Source organism: Heterocephalus glaber, unplaced genomic scaffold (genome assembly GCF_053883595.1).
Source record: "Heterocephalus glaber isolate CG9 unplaced genomic scaffold, H.glaber_assembly_v1.0 deba00001452, whole genome shotgun sequence".
NCBI classification, from domain to species: domain Eukaryota; kingdom Metazoa; phylum Chordata; class Mammalia; order Rodentia; family Bathyergidae; genus Heterocephalus; species Heterocephalus glaber.
Window position 1 is genome coordinate 15,067,185 of NW_028258302.1, and position 19,326 is coordinate 15,086,510.

Consider the following 19,326-nt stretch of genomic DNA (forward strand, 5'->3'; position numbering starts at 1 on the left):
GATTCTGCTCACCCTAGGAGAAGAGCTTTGGGCCATGGAGTACTTGGCTTTGGGACCACGATCCTTTGGGGCTGTCTTCAGTCTGGCCTTGGGCACAAGAGGTCACCCGAATTCCATTCCAGGCTGCCTACCCTGTCCCCGCTCCTGAATCTGGGGCCATGAATGACAGAAATTTCACAGACCTGGGAGGGGAGGTGGACAAGCGGTGGATTCTAAAGGGAACTTCATTCCTCCTCTCATCAAAACAAGCTCCCGTTTGAATGTCCTTACTATTTTCAAAAACTGAAGGTGACCTTCCATCCCATCTGAGGTCCAGCCTGCCCAACTTACATTTTGCAATTCAAACTTATTTTTCCTCATGTTAAATGGGGGTAATAATCCCTACTCAGAGGACTTTCACTACAACTCCTGCAGCCCCACACCCTCCTTTATTTTAAAGTACTGGGGATTGACAAGGCTTATGCATGCTAGGTAAGTGCTGAATCACTGAGTTACATCCCCGGGCCCATTCATTCATAGACAAGGTTTTCCCCAGGCTGATTCTGAACTTGTGATCCTCCTGCCTCAGCCTCCCAGGTAGCTGAGATCACATGCCCAGCTCCCTGCAGACTCAATAAATACATAAATGTGTTTACATATGCAGTATCTAGTGAGTGTCCACCATGGAGAGGTGATGCCCGTCTTCTCCATCAGGGCTCCCAGAGGTTGGAAGCCTAGGAGCTTGGAAGGGCAGATGCGGAGGGATGAGCAATTCCTATTCTGAGACGCTGAAGTCCTGTAAGCTCCTGGCACTGAACACAGATTCAGCCAAGGCGCTGGCAACCAGACCTCTGGCCAGCACTAGAGGTGTCCAAGGACACCAAGAGGGAAGGAGCTGAAGGGGTGAGCGAGCCACAGAGAAGGAGAAACAGTTACACCACCTGGACTCAAAACTCTTTATTATCCTGCCAGGCAGCCCCTCACAATGGAGCTCATGGGGCAGGGGTGAGATGGTCAGCATAGGCCCCTTCTGTCGACTTCTGGGGAGTGGCAGTCTGGTGGGAGGAACAGCCCCTCTCTGGCTCTCTGATGGCACTGGCTGCTCTGACAGGCCACCCACACTTGGGACTCAAGGGTGGCATCAGCAGCATGCAGCCTGCACCCCAGCTGGGGCCAAGTGTGGTCCATACCGCCTGCTCCGCACGTCAGCTCTGCTGGCCTCGCCAGCTCAAACTGCAGAGGGAGATGAGCCAGGTGCTGGGAGCCCCGGGAGGGAAGAGGGTGCTGCAGGGGCTGGAGAATGCCAGGAGAGGGGCATGCACTACCCGGGCGCAGACATCCAAAGGAGGGGCCCATCCAGCCCAATGTTGGGGAGGCATCGGGCAGCTCAGCTCATGGAGACTTAAGTGTCCCCGCCCCACCTTGAGACCAGAGCCAGTGACCAGAGAGCAGGCTCCCACTCCCAATCTCATCACAGGGTGGCCTCACTGGTGGGTCCTTGTGCACCGGGCACTGGCAATGGCAGGAGGAACTCTATAGAGGGAGGTGAGGCCGTCCCAACAGCTGGCAAGGAGGATGCCTCAAGGGTGGTGTCACCAGCCCAGGGGGAGGGGATAGGGAGATCAACAAGCAGACAGCCCTGTCCCATGCTTGTCCTCAGCACTTCTATTTCCCCAGCCCAGGGCCCATGTCCTATACAGCAGGCCCAGTCTGCCTTGGGGGTGAAGAGGAAGAATCTGGGGCCAAAAGGGTGGTGGCTGTCTCCTCAGGAGTTTGGTGGACTCGGGGCCACCTGGCAGCTATCACCGCAGGTTGAAGACCAGGCTGACAGTCAGGATGATGCCCAGGAGGAGGACAAAGGGCAGCCAGGTCTTCACAAAGGCCCCGATGCTAAGAGAGGAAGAACAGCAGGGTGAGTAGGTGAGGGGCCCTGAGCCCCATCCATTCACAACCCCGACAGGGCTGCCAGCCCCAAAGAAGAACCCAGAATCACTTCCACAGGCCCAAACTTGGTCAACATGGACCGGGCCCAGTCTGGTGCCCACTGTGTTGTACCTCCAGCTGCTGGTGAAGTCTAGATCCCTGTCAGAGCAGGAAGTATATGTGTACTCAATCTCCCTGGGTCCTAACGGCTCACCACAGCCACTAGGAGAGGACCAGGAACTTCCGCTTGGGTATGGAAGCCATATGTGCCTCTGGCCTAGTACCACATCTCACTGGGAGGAGCTGGTGAGTGTCTGCACCGTGCTGGGGCTGGAGCCAAGGGGCTGGCAGTCAAGGACTTTGGTTCAACTGTGCCTCTGCCTCAGTCTCAATGTGACCACAGCTGTGTTCTTCTCAGGGGACCTCTAAAAGCCTTTAAGGATGGAAAAAAAAAAGACTCCCAAGAGTCTCCTTTTCAGTAGCTTTTAAGGATGAGCACAGCTAAGAGGAAAGCTTGGCAGGCAGGCAGATTAGCCCAACTCTGTGTGGCTTCCAAGTCTGGGCTCTGCTGTGTCCACGCTGTGGGGCCATGGGAAACTCACTCAACCTCTCTGAGCTCTCTTTGCTGGGAGCTGGATGGTTTCTTGGACCTCATAGGCCATGAGCTGTAACTTCAAAGGTCTACTTGGGCCACCACTGGGCCCATCTCCCCAGAACCCTGGCTTTTACAAGGGATGCCCAGGAAGGGACTCTGTGGGCACGGTCACACCATCCTGTGTGATCTCTCTTCACACTGCCTGAGCAGCGGGCTCTGTGGACTTGTGACCTCACCAAGGAGCCAGAATCCCCACCCCCATCTCACCAAGGACAGCAGCGACAGAGGCCACAGCAGTTTCCCAAGGCCATCACAGTAAGCAGGTGATGAGCTGGACTTCAGCAAAGACACCTCCCTCTCCCCCAGGAACTCAGCTTGTCATTCTAGACCCACCACGGCTCCAGCTGGCATCTGTCCAGCTGTCCCTGCTGACTGAAGGACTCTAGAAATGACTGGGATCCTTGGAGGGGACTGTGCGAGTGGGCCCAGCTCACCTAACGTACTTCCCATAGAGCAGGCAGAAGAAGCAGAGGGTCACCATATTCCAGTTGGTACTGTTGTTGTAGTGCATCAGGTTCAGGGCCAATGCCACATGCGAGTGGCAGTTGTCACAGCAGAGGTTGTGCTGGAGGCACAGAACAGGATGTTAGGACAGGCTGGGGAAATCTCCCACCCTGGTCCCTGCTGGCTCAGCCTGCCTACCATGCGGTGCTTGTACTCCTCAGAGGCATCGTGCACAGCTGTGTCCCATGCATTGGGCCCGCTGGCATAAACCTGTGCAGGGTCCAACTTCCAGTACCTGAGGGGGACAGGGGGTTCTGGGCACCAGCTCACCTCCTGTGGCCTCCTGTGACAGCCCTGAGCTGGATGCTGAGGCTGAGGGGTAAGCCGGTTCTGGAGCAAAGTCACACAGCAGACAACTGTGACCCGAGGGGAGATGCCCAGTGCCACAGTGGATCTGGGAGGGCATGGGACTAACTCAGCCAGGGGTGTTATAGTCTGGGTGTGCGTCTCTCCCCATTCACGTGCTGAATCCTATCCCGCATGTGTAAGTATTTGGAGGCAAGGCTTTGGAAAGTGACTGGGCAATGCAGGAGGGGCTCATGAAAGGGATCAGTGCCTGTAGAAGAAGCAGGAAAGAGACTGCTCCCCTCCCCGCCACCCAATGTAAGGACACAAGAAGGTGCTGCAGGCCTTCACCAGACGTGGAATTTACCAGCACCTTGAGCCTGGCCTTCCAAATCTCCAGAGCTAGGAGAAAGCAATTTCTGTTGTTTATGAACCACCCACTCCATGGTGTTTTGTCATGGCAACCTGAATGGAAGAAGACAGGGTATACGAGAAGGCTCTCCAGAGGTGACACCTGAGTCTAATCTGAAAGAAGAGGGGTTAGCAAGTCACAGAAAATGGAGGTGGCCACTGTGGGCTGAGGAACAGCTTGAACAAAGTGAAAGGCACAACACTGTGCAGTGTGTCCCAGACACAAGTGACTGACTCAGAAGGAGAAACGGGGTGACAGAATGCTGGAGGCTGATGGAGGAGATACAGCAGGGGCCACATCATGCAGGGACCTGAAGGTCACACTGTGGGGTTTGCCCATCAGCAAGCATTCTCCCCAGGGCTCCCCACTCGCTCTGCTGGGGTGAGGTGGAGAGAAGCTGGCGAAGACAAAGCCTGTGAGCGTCAAGCTGGGTGAGGACAGCTGTTCCAAGCAACGCAGGGCCCAAGGGGTTCAGGGCCAGGAGCACTGGGAGACACAGTGCCCTCTAGCTCTGGTGTGGGGAAATGGTTTGGGGGAAGAGCCTAGAGACAGAAACCATGGTGGCCTGAACCAGGGGTCCCCAGGGGTTCCTGCCCGGGAAAGAATACCCTTCACACTGTCTTTGAAAAATTTTAAAAAGCTGGGCGTAGTGGCATGTGCCTATAATTCCAGCAGTTGGGAGGCTGGGGCAGAAGGATTACTGTGAGGTTGAGGCCAGCCTGGGCCACATAATGAGTTCAAGGACAGCCTGCACTTCATAGTGAGACCCTGTCAAAAGACAAAAACAAAAAACCACCTCAAACACAAAAAAACAAAATTGTCTTTGAAAAGCAGCCTAACTGCAAACACCCAGCTCAGAGGCCCCTGGCCCACATTTCGACCTGCGTGAGAGAGTCAGAGCAGGGTCAGGGAACTCTGCTCCACGCTGCCTCTGCTGTGGGACACCCACTCCTCCTCAGCCCCCAGCTCTCCTGGCAGCCTCAGGCCACAGGGCACAGGGCATCTACTGCTGCTTTGAGAAAACTGATGACTGAGCCACTGGCACTGGGTGAGCACCCAAGACTAAGGAAATGAAGACCAAAGCCCCCAACTAAATCAGCCCATCCAAAAGGGCCTGAACTGCTTTTATTCCCTCCAAGCAGAACTTACCAGCAAAGTTCTCAATGGTGGCCCTTTATTCTCCAATACTGGGGATTGAACCCAGGGCCTTTGCACTGAGGTACATCCCCAGTCCTTTTTTATTTTGAGATAGGGTCTGGGGATGTTCTTCAGTGCTGCCACGCCTGAGTTTAATTCCCTGTACCCGCCCCCCCCCCCCCCAAAATCTTCTAGTATTTTGAGATAGGATCTTGGTAAGTTGTCCAGGCTGGGGTGAAACTTGTGTTCCTCCTGCCTCAGCCTCCCAGAGTTCTTGGATTATGGTGTATCCCACCATGCTCAGCTCCCTAATTCCTTAAATGGTCTGTTTGCTCCTAAGGGGCAAGAGTAAGTCCAGCTGGTAGAGGGGGAAAGACCTGGCTGTGAGCCCTGCTACTATACTTCCTACACATGTGACCTTGACCATATCCCTTCTTTTCCCTCACCTTTGCCCTGGAGCAGAAAATGATCTCATCGAGCCGAGGCAAGGCCTGTATAGTCTACAGGTGAAGGCCAGCCAAGGGCTGGCATAGCAGGTGGTTGGAAAAAGACTGCTCTGCCCTGGTGGGCGCTGGCTGTCCCTCCCCTCACTCTCTGCCCTCAGAGTGCTGGCTCCTACTGCGTCCTAGAGGGCCTGGCCTGCAGCTCTAGGCGAGAGGAAGCTGGCCTGGGGGCCATTACACATGTCCCGTCACTTACTTGGCAGGCTTTCCAAAGGCCATGTTGTCCTCCTGTTGGGGGACAAGAGCAGAGGTTAGTGGGGAGCCGACATCCAGGCTGGATGACAAGCCTGTGTCAGTGGCTCAAGTGCAGTGACAGTGACGTAGATGGGGGTGTGTTAGGTGAGCAACAGTGGGGCAGAGGCCTGCTGGGGGCTGGCATGCTCGCTACCTAAAGAGCCAAAAGCAGCCCTTCTGTGGGAAGGAGGCAATGCGGCACCCAGGGAACTCTCTTGCCCTCTCTAAGCTTCTGGTCAGTCTTCTCTGGCCATTGGCGACAGGCAGGAGGCTGCCTTAGTGGCATAAACACCAGCACTCTGGCCTCCTGACCCAACAGTGATGGCCCACAGGGAGCCACCTGGTTGCCTACAGCCTGATCTCATCCCCGACCCCATTATTTTTAATTTTGAGACAGGTCTTATTAAGTCACTAAGCCACATAGGCTGTGCTCAAACTTTCGATGCTCCTGCCTCAGCCTCCCAGAGTACTGGCATTATAGGCACATGCCACCATGCCCTACTAGTGAAATAATTTTTAAGTGCAAAGTCATAGGCTTTATGTTAAGACAGTCACGACTACTGTTACTATAAAGAAGCTGGTGCCACCACACCCCTTCTCCCAGCTCTGATTCTGCAAATGGGCAGATGGTGCATGCTCATCCAGAGCTGCCCACTGGACCAGTCCTGGTCCATCCCCTGGGAACGGACCTGAGAATGCAGCTGGTTCATTCTAGAAGCCCCACCCCAGGAACCGAATCAGCCTCCCCCTACCTTGGCTCCCACCTTCTGAAGGTCCAGAGATGTGGTTCCTGGATGGTCTGACTCCACTCTTGCCTCTAAGCCCTACCCGTGTCTCTCACCCTAGGGGTGGGGGCAAAGGGCTGGGTCAGTTACTTAAGAGTCCTTCTGGCCACACTGCCCTCCCGGCCTGTCCTGGAGGCAAGAGAAGGGGGAAAGGGGTCAAACACTGGCGAGGGCATAGGGCTAGGGCCAGGGCTGCATGGCACCTGCATCTTCCTGGGTTTGGGGAGACAGGAAGCCTCCTGCAGGCAAGACAGGTGGGGCTTGCAGTGAACCTCAAACCTCCAGGGCCGGGCAGAACCAGGACTCACCGAGACAAAATAGGGGCCTGCGAAGTCCCGAATGACTCCCGTGGATGTGCAGATGCCCATGTGGCCGATGATGGGGAAAAACCACCTGCAAGGAAAAAGCACAGGTAAGGGCTGCAGCTTGGGTGTCTGTGGTCAGTTAGACAGGCACTGGGGACACTTCCTCCAGTGTGAGGGCCCTGAATGTAATGCTGTGACATGAAAGCCCATAGGGTGCTCCAGAGGAGCAGGAAGCACAGAGAGCTGCCTGAGAACCATCACACAACAGCGTAGCCCTGTGCCCAGCAGGAAGGCGAGAAGGGCAACAGCACGGACTGCAGGGAGGCTGAGGAGCAACTGCAACTCCCACCCACTCCTGGGGGAGTAGAAATAGTTCTATCGAGTTGGGAGTCTGGCACAGGACCCCAGGCCTCAGCAGTTCCACTTCCGGGAACACCCAACAGAAACAAATACTTGTGCCCATGCAGCCATGTACAAGAACTGTGATAACACTTTTAAGTAAAACAGCCAGAAACATTTGCCAAAACTAACTTAAGTCAGGATGTAGGTGTAGCTCAGAGGTACAGCACTTGCCTAGCATGTGCAAGTGTTATGGCCTGGGTGGGTGGCTGAAGGATTTATGGAGTAGGAAATGACAATGGTGGAAGATTAAGAAAAGGTAAAGAAAGAAAGATATAAAAGAACAAAGAGAAACAAAGGTGGGGCGAGGTGGGGCTCTAACTCTGGATGGAAGATAAAAGACCCCAAGCAACCTCAATGTGTTTATTTATAGTGGTAGGTAGGGGGAGGTAAAAGGGCTGGTCTGTAACCAGAGCCAGGAGAGTAGCTAAGGTTTGTAGGACTTCATGTTTGATGGTTTCTCTTTCTTTGGTACCAGGGATCAAACTCAGGACCTTGCGTTTGAGAAGCAGGTGAAGTGCCACTGAGCTAAATCCCCAGCTCATGTTTGATGGTTTTTTGACAAATGGGCAGAGAGGAAGACAGTCCTCTTTTCCACCAGGCCTTGTTTTATCATGCCCTCTTGTCTCTTTAAAACAAATTAAGCCTAGGGCCGGGGATTTAGCTCAGTGGTGCTGCCGCCTGCAAGCGCAAGGACCTGAGTTTGACACCCCCCACACCAAAAAACAAACAAAAAACCCCAAGATGTATAGAACTGTATGGAAAAAGAAAAGGATGGTTCCTAAGTCTGCACACCGGGTCACAAGTCCAAACAGTTTTCCTCAATCATAAGTCCAAACAGTCATTAAACAGATAGGGCATTAAATGAGGATCCTCATGAGTTTGAGGCCAGCCTGGTTACACAGTGAGTTCGAGGCCAGCCTGGTTACACAGTGAGTTCGAGGCCAGCCTGGTTACACAGTGAGTTCAAGGCCAGCCTGCACTACAGAGTGAGATAGTGTCTCAATACAACAACAAAAGAACAAACTGCTACACACAACAGACTCGCATGGACTAAAGCTGAAAGAAACCTTAGCCAAGAGTAGAAAAGGTACTCTGTTTACATCAAGTTCAAAGGAGGGAAAGCTTACTTAGGGCTGCAGGTCAGCAGAGGTGTTATCCCTGCAGAACTAGGTGGGAGAGGCACCCTGGAAACGCTGTGTGTAGTGGTCATATGGGGCTGAGGTGGTGTCAGCAAAGACATCCCAGAGAAGATGACTTTTAACCTTGACCTGTGAAAGGATGGGATATGGACATGCAGAAAAGAAAACTCCAAAGCTGGAAAGTATAGTATGTGTTTGAAGAATGGGAGGGGAGATACGAAGAGGAAGGCCAGGTCAGAGGCTACCAGACAGCCACACACAACCTCATGCATTCCAGATCTGTTACTCTGCTTTAATTTCTTTCCTTTATATGTGTGTGTGTGTGTGTGTGTGTATACATATACATACACATACATACATATACACACATACATATATATATACACACATATACATATATATACACACACACACACATATATATATATATATATATTTTTTTTTTTTTTAATGGAGGCAGTCTCACTATGTAGTTCAGGCTGGCCTTGAACTCACTATGTAGCCCAGGCTGGCTTTGAACTCGCAGCGATCCTCCTGCCTCCCAAGTGCTGGGATTACAGGCATGCACTAGCATGTCTGGCTCTGCTTTACTTTCTTTACAGTATCCATGTACTATTACCTGAAATTATTTGATGACTGTCTTTTCCCACAAAAGTTCCATGAGACTAAATCTTGTTTACTATAGTAGCCTCTAGGGCAGTGCCTGGCATATAACTGCAATCAAATGTTTGTTAACTAAATGAACAAATGCCCTGCATTTAAGAATGAAGAGAGTGCAGCTAATAGGAGGAATAACATTTGATGTTCTATACACAGTACTGTTAACTGTAGTTGACAACAATTGTGTTTTTATTTTTATTTATTTATTTGGTACTGGGGATCGAACTCAGGACCTCAAACTTGCCAGGCAGGTGCTGTGCCACTGAGCTACATCCCTGGCCCAACTGTGTGTGTTTTTTTTTTTCTGGTACTGGGGGATCGAACTCAGGTCCTTGCGCTTGCGAGGCAGGTGGTGGAACCACTGAGCTAAATCCCTGGCCCAATTGTGTTTTTTAATAGCTAGACAAAGAAATGAGGTCTCAGGTGATGGATATTCCAATCCCCCCATCTGGTCTCATATATATATTAGTATTTACAGTGTGTGTGTATTCCCAGGACCTTCACACTGAGTCGCATTCGTAGCCCTTTTCTTTTTTACAACAACTATTTGTGATGGGGTCTCTCTCAGTCTCTAGTTGCCCAGGTTGAGTTTGAACTTGAGATCCTCCTGCCTCGGCCACCCAGAATGCTAGGATGATGGGCATTCACTAGCACACCCAGCTATGATCATTACATATTTTAAACAGGTATTGAAATGTCACACTGCATCCCATAAGTCTATACAATTACTATGTGCCAATTAGAAAAAAGGAGGGGAGGGCTGGGGATTTAGCTCAGTGGTTCCGCCGCCTGCCTCACAAGCACAAGGACCGGAGTTCAATCCCTCCCCGGTACCAAAAAGAAAAAAAGAGGGGGAGTTTGGTTCTAATGTTGGATCTAGGTTTAGCCTTGGGCAAGTTATTCATTCCTGTCTCTCTATGGACAGTATTAAGTACCTTGAGGGGTGGCTAGTATAAGGATTAAATAGGGTCCACTTGCCAAATGCTTAGAGTATTGCCTTATATTTGGTAGTTTCTCAAGGTTATTATCTCCAAATATTCAATAAATACTTGCTTTCTCGCTGACTGAACTGACAAAGAGTAAGTTGTTGAAGATCCATCCCTAGGATGGACAATCAGAATTATGGGCAAGTAGCTCACCTGCCTTCTTAGACCCTAATCTCAGGATTTCCGCTGGCCTCAACTCCTTTCATCTGACTGGTAGAAAGTCTGGTTTTGATGAGTGCTCCACACACCACACCTGTGTTGGCAGCTGCTGCTAGAACTGAGACAAGTCTAAGTTGCAAGAGAAAACAGCAGAGCCTGTGGCTGGTGGAAGCCCCAAAGAAACCCTCAAAGTAGACCGTCACTCTGGAAGCTCCAGGAAGGCAAACTCAAGAGCTGCTTTTTTTTTTTGGTATTGGTAATTAAACTCAGGACCTTGCACTTGCAAGGTAGGCGCGGTGCCACTGAGCTAAATCCCTGGCCCTCAAGAGTTCCTTTGTGCATAGCTGTCTATTCATACTCAAGACCACTACATAAGAGGTCCTTGGAATGAATGAATCCTGGAGCTCTATTTGGGAAGGTAGACTATCTCAGTGGGAAAAGCCCCATGCTGCTTTCTGGGCCTTTATTTCCTGTTCCTTGGTAAGAAGACTATCTATTTTCATAGGTTAATGTAAGGACTGAATGACAGTGAACATGAAATGTTTAGAACAGAGCCCAGAACACAAGGAGTACCCAATCTTAGTTGTTTTATTGGTAGCAGCAGCTATTTATTACCTGGTTTTTCATGCAGAATTATTAACACCCCTGAGGGGGCAGACAGATCTTTGGATTCAGTTTCCTCCTCTGATGTCTCCTTCAAAGACATATGTGGTTACTTGTAGCACATGTGTTCCTAGCTCTGTCCTCTTTCAGTAACACTGAAATGCCTTACAAAGGTTAGTCTACCTGTCTCCCTCCCTCTTCTGCGGGAGGGCAAGTCCTCTGAAGGAACACGAATCTCTTGCTCACCTTGGTCTTATAGATACCTCTGCACACAGATCTGGGGGGAGAAATGGGATGTGAGGTGCTTCTAGCCCAGCTGACTGGGGATTGTGGTGCCTCCACCTCACGCTGCTACCATTTCTATGCAGTAGACCATGCCACACATGGTGGTTTTGAAAATAAGGAAAGGCCAACTAGACCTTAGAATAACAGGATAGGTTTTGGCAAAATCAATACATTCCCTAAGTATCCCCCCCAGTACTTATATATTAACATTTAATTTTCTCCATAGCACTAAGCACTTACAGAAGTTTGTTTACTTTCTACACCTTCTACCATGATTTAAACTGAGTAAGAGTCTGGCATAGTGGCACGTGCCTGTAATTCCAGCTACTTGGGAGGCTGAGGCAGGAGGATCACAAGTTCAAGCCCAGCCTGGGCAATCCTGTCTCAAAACAAAAGGGTAGGTAGGGATATACCTCAGCACTCCCTGGGTTCAATTCCCAGTACTGCAACAAGCAAAATTCTATAAGAGCAAATACTATATCTGCTTTATTCACCACTGTACATTCTTACCGCCTACAAGGATCTGGGCACATACAAGTCTCTTACACAAACACTTTTTTTTTTTTCCGGTACCGGGGATCAAACTCAGGTCCTTGAGCTTGCAAGGCAGGCAACGGAACCACTGGGCTAAATCCCCGGCCCTAAGTCTCTTAGCAAATGTGTTAAAAAAGAACTTAAGCCAAGCCAGGTGGCCCACACCTATAATCTTAGCACTCAGGAGGCTGAGGCAGGAGCATTGCTATGAGTTTGAGGCCAGCCTGGCCTACATAGTGAGTTCAAGGCCAGCCTGAACCACATATTGAGACCCTGTCTCAAAAAAAAAAAAAGAACACTGATGAATTGATGGACACACGTTCTTATTTTATTTTTAAAAACTTAGAGGGCTGCGGGTTTAGCTCAGTGGTTCCAGCGCCTGCTGCAACCTGTGCAAGGTCCTGAGTTCGATGCCCAGCACTCTCCCCCCCCAAAAAAGAGTCCCACAAAATCCTGACTCTAGCTACTCATAAAAACTTAGATTTTGGGTCAGGGATTTAGCTCAGTGGCACCGCACCTGCCTGACAGGTGCAAGGTCCTGAGTTTGATTCCCATACCAAAAAAAAAAAAAAAATTTGGCTTTTTAAAAAAAGGGCTAGACACAGTTTGTAATAGCTAAAGCTTGGAAACAGCCCAAGTGCCCATCAACTGGAAACTGGATAAAGAAGATGTGGTTTTTTAATAAAATGGAGTACTACTCAGCCATAAAGAACAAGAAACTAGAGACATTTATAGCTAAATGGATGCATATTGAAGCCACACTCTTAAGTGAAATAAATAGCACACACATGTGTAAATACCGAATAGTATCTCTAGTGTGAGAAACTGAAAGTGTAAATAAGGATGAAAATGATTAAAATGAATAACTGATAATTTGAAATAGGAAAAGGTCCAAAGGTGTAGGGGTGGCGGGAGGGGAAGGGGAAAGGGAAGAAGGGAAAGGGAAAATTATGAGAAAGAAAAAAAAAAAAGGAAACGAAATCTATGTAAATAGGGAAGGGTGGAGGGGGTGAAGGGCACACAGGTAATGGGGGAAAAAATAAGAACTAAGATTCATCATGTTCAGGTACAAGCACCCAATGATAAATGTAAATGTATTGTATACCTAAAATGTACCAATAAATATATAAAATTTTTAAAAAAGGGCCAGAGGGCCGGGGATTTAGCTCTGTGGTTCTGCCGCCTGCCTCGCAAGCACAAGGTCCCGAGTTCGATCCCCGGTACCAAAAATAAATAAATAAATAAAAATTAAAATTTTTTAAAAAGGGCCAGGGATTTAGCTTAGTGGCACTATGCCTGCCTCGCAAGTGCAAGGGACTGAGTTCAATCCCCCTGTACCAAAAATAAATAAATAAATAAAAATTAAAAAAAAACCCCTCAGATTTCGATGCTCTTAAACGCATAAGTATTTGAAACAATTCAAGTATTTTAAACAAATACAAACATTAAAGCCATTTTAGGATCAGCAGCATATATATATATATATATATATATATATATATATGCACATAAAGCCACATCATCACTTGGCCTTTTCTTTCTTTTTTTTTTTGCAGTACTGGGGGTTGAATTCAAGGAACACTGAGCTACACTCCCAGGCTTTTTTACTCTCAGAAAGGGTTTTGATAAATTGTTCAGATTGGCCTTGAACTTAAGAGTCCCCTAAATCAGCCTCCCAAGTAGCTAGGATTACAGACAAGTGCCACCATGCCATCTACTTGGCTGTTTTTTTGTTTTGTTTTGCTACTGGGGATTGAACTCAGGACCTTGTGCTTTTGAGGCAGGCGGTGAAACCACTGAGCTAAATCCCCAGCCCTACATGGCTGTTTTTGATAAAGGAAACAAAATTATTTCATTCAGTCAGAGGGGATAGGACATAGTTTAAGTGAGGCACGGTGGCACATGCCTGTAATCCCAACACTCAGGGGGCTGAGGCAGGATAATCCTCAAGAGTTCAAGGCCAGTTTGGGCTACATAGTGAGACTTTGTCTCAAAAAGAAAAAAAATGGGCCGGGGATTTAGCTTAGTGGTTCTGCTGCCTGGCTCGCAGGCACAAGGACCCGAGTCCAATCCTCAGTACCAAAAAAAAAAAAAAAAAGAAAGAAAGAAAATGTGGAAGACAGTAAGTTAACAAAAAAAGAAAAGAAAAGAAGAAGAAGAAAGACAGTAAGTTAGATAGTAGACAGTCAGAAGGCTTGAGTTTTGAATGTCTCTGCTTTCAGGGCCAGGACCTTGACCAAGGCAGTTCTATAAGAAGCTCAGCTTCACCATAGGACAAGATAATTCCTACATTAAAAGTGGTGGTGAAATTCAGAGTAAATGGGAGTGAGAGATCAGCAAACTGTCCCACACTTGGAGGAGCAGTTACTGTTACCAGTTCCCAAGGCTAAAACAGACGGGCAGCAAGCAGCACCCGCGTACCTGCTTCTCTCCTGACCTTTACGGAACCTGCTTCTCTACAAAATTTTGGTTCACGAGGCAGACACCCTGGGACCAGAACCTGCTTTGCAACCGAAATGATGATCAAGGCAAAGGGTTGCACTCCTAGACTCCTGGTGGCCCTTCCAATGTTGACATCACAGGATGCAGTGGCCCCAACCAAACTCCCACTCTTGCTCCCAGACGCAGCAGGATGTCTTGCCGTGTAAGTGATCAGTAAGCATCTGCTCGAGAGTGAATAAACCAGTGAGGGAATGAAGGTATCCCCTCAAGAGCAGGTTAGGGGCCCCCTTCTGCACGCCTGCAGCGCTCGAGCTTACTACCCCTCTGGCCTTTCCGCCGCCCTATACTTGTCTTTCTCCCAGACTAGACCAGGTGTCACGAGGGCAGGTGTCCCACCTGCGATGGGAACAGGCACCTTGCGGGGAGCATCCCGCAAAAGGGCAGGGTGCGGGCAGGGGTCCAGAGGCTGGCGCGTGCTCGCCCGAGGTCGCCGCGAAGGCCGTGGCTCTCCCCGAGCCCTCCTCGCTCCCGCGCGGGCACCAGAGGAAACTCACGTAAGCACCGGGATGGGAGTCCACACCACGCAGTAAGGGAAGCGGCTTCGCTCCACGTCCATGGTGACGGAGCCAGAGCCGTGGTAGTGCTTCATGTCCGTCTCGGCCGCCGTCTGCGCCTCCACTTCCGCCATTCCGGGAGGAGGCGGCAGCGGCGGCAGCAGTAGCGGAGAACTCCCTTCCGCTTCCGCCATGCTGCGCGCGCCTCGCTCAGGCGGACCTGCTCCGGTGCGGCTAGGCCCCGTGGCGTCACTTCCCGGAGGTGGGGTCCGCGCTGCTTGGCCTTCCCCCCGGGAATTCGAGCCGAGTCACTCTGGGCCCGGCCGGCCTTGCCCCTCTTGTGGTGCCTGCTGGCGAGTTGCACCCTGCACTGCCTTCAGGCGGCTCGCAGTCTGGCTTCTTAGAATGCCTGCGAACTGTAGTAAAGCCCAGGCCTTCTAATAGGTGTACTGCACATGCTATTTATTGAGCACTTACTAGGTGCCAACCACTTGACAAATACCATTTCTAATTCCCGTAAACTGATTACACACGCAAATTTAAGTATTTTCCCCATGTTACAAGTGAGTAACAAGCTTTACAGGAGAAGTTAAGGGTCACGACTCAAACCCAAAGTCTATATTTCTTTTGCCCTTTTCCTTTCTTTCTTTTTTTTTTTCTTCTAGTACCGGGGATCGAACTCAGGACCTTGCGCTTCCACTGTGCTAAATCCCCGGCCCTTCCTTTGCCCTTTTCTGTACCCTCTCACGAGATAGCGTTAAAGGACCGACAGACTAAAAATCTGTACGGAGTAGGGACAGACTCATCCACCCAAGGGGAGGTATTTGAGTATTGAGTTTGCCAGGTGGCATGGGGAGGGGGGTGGATGCAGCGTGCAGAGGTGCAAAGAAAGAAAGGAAGGAAAGCTGGGAGGAGCCCTGTGTGCCGGAGACTGAATATCATCGTGGCTGGAGTAGATGTGGTCCAGTCCCTTCATAATGGGAAACAGGTTCAGAGAAGTTAAGCAATTGTATGAGGTCACACCCCAGTAATACCGAGAGGCGAGGCTCCAGTTTTGGAGTCTTTTGGCTTTTAGAAGGATGCCAAGAGAGACAAAAAGAAATGAAATCTGCTGAGGGGAGGAGGGGGAATGTGGAAGGCAAGAAGGAAGGCAGCCTATAAAAATCAGGCTAAAGGAAGGTGTGAACACACCCACTCAGGAAGGTGAGAGCTGTGTGTTTTGGGACAGTCTTGTTTCCATTCAGTTACTCTTTCTCAGTGCTGATCTATGGAAAACTTGCATTCCTCATTTGGAAGGATATGTCTGTCTGCTGTGTAACTCTAAGGTCCTTGACTAGTAGCTAGCACAGTTCCTGGTACAGAGCAAATGCTCATTGTTTATTGAATGGCTAGGTGTTTTCTGAAGACCTCATAGTTATCACAGCTGAACATAATTCTACTCCATTCAAAAATTTGTTTGTGTGTGTGTGTGGGAGATACTGGGCCTTCACACTGAGCTACACCCCCAGCTCTTTTCTAATTTTTAAATTTTGAGACAGGGTCTTGCTAAATCGCGCAAGCTGGGTTTGAACTTGCAATCCTCCTGTCTCAGCCTCCCAGAGTGATGAGATTACAGGTGTGTGCCACCACCCTTGGCTCATTCAAAAGTTCTTTGAAGATGTTTGTACCTGTCTGGTGACTCTTGCAATGTGTGATCCTTGAAGGTGGCAACCAGCTTCCAGTATAGGACTTGGAATAGATTAAGCCTGCAGTACAAAGTTGTCCAATGAATAAATTATTAATTAAAAAAATTTTGGTGGTACTGGGGGCTGAACCCAGGGCTTTGTGCATACTACTACTTAGCTACATCTCTAGTGTATACACCTTTCCTTTAAAAAAAAATTTTTTTTTGATGGTACTGAAGATTGAACCCAGGGAGGCTCTACACTTGAGCTATACCCCCAGCCTCTATTTATTTATTTAGGTAGTGGGAATTGAATTGAGGGTCTTTGCACTGAGCTACAGGGTTTTGTTTGTTTGGTACTGGGGATCGAACTCAGGACCTTGCGCTTTTGAGGCAGGCACGGTGCCACTGAGCTAAATCCCCAGCCCATTTTGTTTTTTGAGACAAGTTCTCCCTAAGTTACTAAATTGCCCAGGCACAGCTTGAACTTTGAATCCTCTTGTTTTATTTTGTTTTTTTGCACTGGGGATTAAACCCAGGTGTCCTCTATCACTGTGGGACATCCCCAGTCATTGATTTCTTGATTTCTTGATTTAGAGACAGGGCCAGAAAAATTGCCCAGGTAGGATTTGAATTTGTGATCCTCTTGCTTCAGTCTCCCTCAGTGCTAGGATTACAGGTGTGCACTACCATGCCTGGCTGCTATGAGCCTTTGTAAGGTGCTCCTGGAGATTGGTGGGGATAGTGCTGAGGCACAGGTTCTGATCAGAGCCCTAGCTAGCTCCCTTCCTTACAACCTGTATTCCCTCCAGTTGCAGAAGAAGGAGCATGATGGCCAGGTAGCTGGAGGGAGAAGCCAGCTGCTTCTCTGACTCTTCTGGAGCCTGTCTCCCAGGCTTGTTCTCCACCATAGCCTGCCCACAGGGCTCCTTCTCACTCACGTTCACATCCCCTTTGTTCTGACCCTGTGTAACAGCTTCCCCGGCCTGTGTCCTTACTTTTTTTGCTCCTGCTTTCCTTTTCACCCATAGACAGATGGGAAATCTCCATCAAAGACTAACACTGCCTCCCAGGCTTAGAGGATCACAGCAGGAGCCTGGAAGAAGCTCCTTTACATGAAGAGTTTGGAACCCCATTGACAGGGTTCAGAGCTACCCCTCCCCCAACACATACATTGACCCAAAATAGGAATGACCATCTGGATCCACTTACAGGGCTGGCTGGGGGAGGGAAGGGTGGCAGAGTGGGAACTGTCAAGCTGGCAAACCTTTGAAGGTAAGATGCTGCTTGTGTGACAGTGAGATGGGACACTTCCTGTCTTGGTGAGTCAGGGCATTCCCTAAATAGGACTCATATAGGAGTCCCGGGGACTCACAAACCTTTCTCAGGCCATCACACTTTTGAATTTAAGGCTCCCCATGGCTCCCCATATTTCCCTTCAAGGCCCGTCTCTCTTTTCCCTCCAACTTGCTTGGAGCTAGCCTCACTGGGCTATTTGCCTTTCAGAGTACAAGCCATGAACTTCATAGCTCATACCTTTGCTCACACTGTTCTTTTTTTTTTTTTTTTTTTTTGGTATGGGGAATCAAATTCAGGACCTTGTGCTTGCGAGGCAGGCGCTGGAACCACTGAGCTAAATCCCCAGCCCTCGAACTGTTCTTTAATTGGGAATACCCTTTCCTTCCTCTTCTACACCATGTTCAAGGTTTTGGGCCAATGCTCCCTCTTTGCTCCCAGAGCACGAAGGCTGTTACCACTTACTGAATATTCATGTATCTTGTATTAGCATTAGCTGTTTACATTCTGTTTCCCCCAAGAGACTGAACTCCTTGAAAAAGGGGCTGACTGGATCTACTGGTCCCTGGAGTCCAGCTGGACACTGGGCAGATAGGAAGTGTTTAGGGAATGTCCCAGGAGCTATTTGTTGACCACAGATCTCCTTAAGGGGAACCCTCACCTCAACCAACAATTCTACAGTAGTGAAACGGCTGAGCCACAGGACAGAGGAGCTGCTGGGCATGATGCAGTGTGCGGCGTGGGGGAGGGCAGGTCCTCTTCTGCAGCTTTTCTGCTCAGCACCATCATTTTCCTCTCTGACTGCAGGAGACTGGGTTTCTCTGCGTTATGGCTACAAAGTTCTCCATGGTTGGGAGAGGACCAAGGGGGCCAATACAATGCAGGAAACTATTTGACAACTGACCCTTTTAGACATCAGAGTTTACAACACTACTTCACTCCATTTTACAGATGTGCAAACTGACCCAAGATTATAGAAAGAAAGCACAGCTCAGACCAGAATCAGTCTCCTATGTTGGGGTGGACAGTAAGGGATGAGTTTAAACATGTGGAGTCAGGAGCCAGTCAGCCTGCCCAGTGTTTGAATCTTAGTTCCGTCACCTTAGGAAAGTAAATGAACCTGATGTCTTGTCATCAGTTTCCTCATCTCTAAAATAGGAAACAACAATCCAGATCTTTTTTTTTTTTGGTACTGGGGATTGAACTCAGGACCTTGCACTTGTGAGGCAGGCAGCGGAACCACTGAGCTGAATCCCCGGCCCAACAATCCAGATCTTGTCCTAGGCTGGGGATTTAGCTCGTGGCACCACACCTGCCTGGCAAGTGCAAGGTCCTGAGTTAGATCCCCTGTACCCCCCCCAAAAAAGTCTTGTCCTGGTTTGATTTTGTGCAGTTTATTAGTTTGTACCTGAGTGTTGCCTGGCCAAGATAAAGATTCAGTGCTAGCCACTGTAGCAGATAAAACCACACAGCACTATTGTAGGACCCATAACCACTTCAAAAGCACTTTGATGTGCATAATCTATAATTTGGAGCCTCCTTACAATGCAGTGAGATAACCAGAGAAAGTAACATAATACCGTACCATTCTACTGAAGAGAAAATATCAGAAGAGGCTCAGGGCCATGCCTGAGGTCTAATCACATATTAGACAAAGTTGGGGTTCTAAAATCTAGCCCAGAGTCATCTCTGCTAGTGATCCATTTTAGGGCGACTAAAGAAGTGATGAAGAGAGATCAGCCTGAGACTATAATATAATCAACTTAAAATAGGTGTAGAGTATGGCCATTTAGGGCCAGGACCCATTTAAAGAAATGTGGAAGGAGGAGACAGAATCATGGCATGACACATGCTTGTTGTCATGCCCATCAGAATACCTTC

At 49.3% G+C, this 19,326-nt stretch overlaps 1 protein-coding gene across 4 annotated transcripts; it reads right to left on the reverse strand.

Moving 5' to 3' along the window:
- Positions 1-921: 921 nt before the first annotated feature.
- Positions 922-14,722, reverse strand: Tmem222 (transmembrane protein 222). 4 transcript variants are annotated; one of them, XM_021263138.2, is made up of 7 exons: positions 14,487-14,722; positions 8,252-8,392; positions 6,726-6,810; positions 5,595-5,626; positions 3,200-3,296; positions 3,001-3,122; positions 922-1,869 (listed from the first exon to the last, which is right to left on the reverse strand). In XM_021263138.2, the coding sequence occupies exons 1-7, from the start codon at positions 14,678-14,680 to the stop codon at positions 1,782-1,784; spliced, it is 759 nt and encodes a 252-aa protein (XP_021118797.2). In that variant the 5' UTR covers positions 14,681-14,722; the 3' UTR covers positions 922-1,781. The 4 variants fall into 4 exon arrangements, with proteins under 4 accessions (XP_021118797.2, XP_021118796.2, XP_087071602.1 ...); XM_021263137.2 differs by having other exon boundaries at positions 2,992-3,122; positions 14,487-14,715; XM_087215476.1 differs by lacking the exon at positions 8,252-8,392 and having other exon boundaries at positions 14,487-14,713.
- Between the last annotated feature and the right edge of the window lie 4,604 nt (positions 14,723-19,326).

Bases quoted from the DNA above. Each gene is read 5' to 3' on its own strand.
- Tmem222 (XM_021263137.2), bottom strand. From the start codon at position 14,680: ATGGCGGAAGCGGAAGGGAGTTCTCCGCTACTGCTGCCGCCGCTGCCG. The intron at 5,627-6,725 runs GTGAGTCCTGGT...GTCCCCCAACAG, and splicing joins CAGGCCCCTATTTTGTCTCG to GAGGACAACATGGCCTTTGG. The intron at 3,123-3,199 runs GTAGGCAGGCTG...CTGTGCCTCCAG, and splicing joins AGGAGTACAAGCACCGCATG to CACAACCTCTGCTGTGACAA.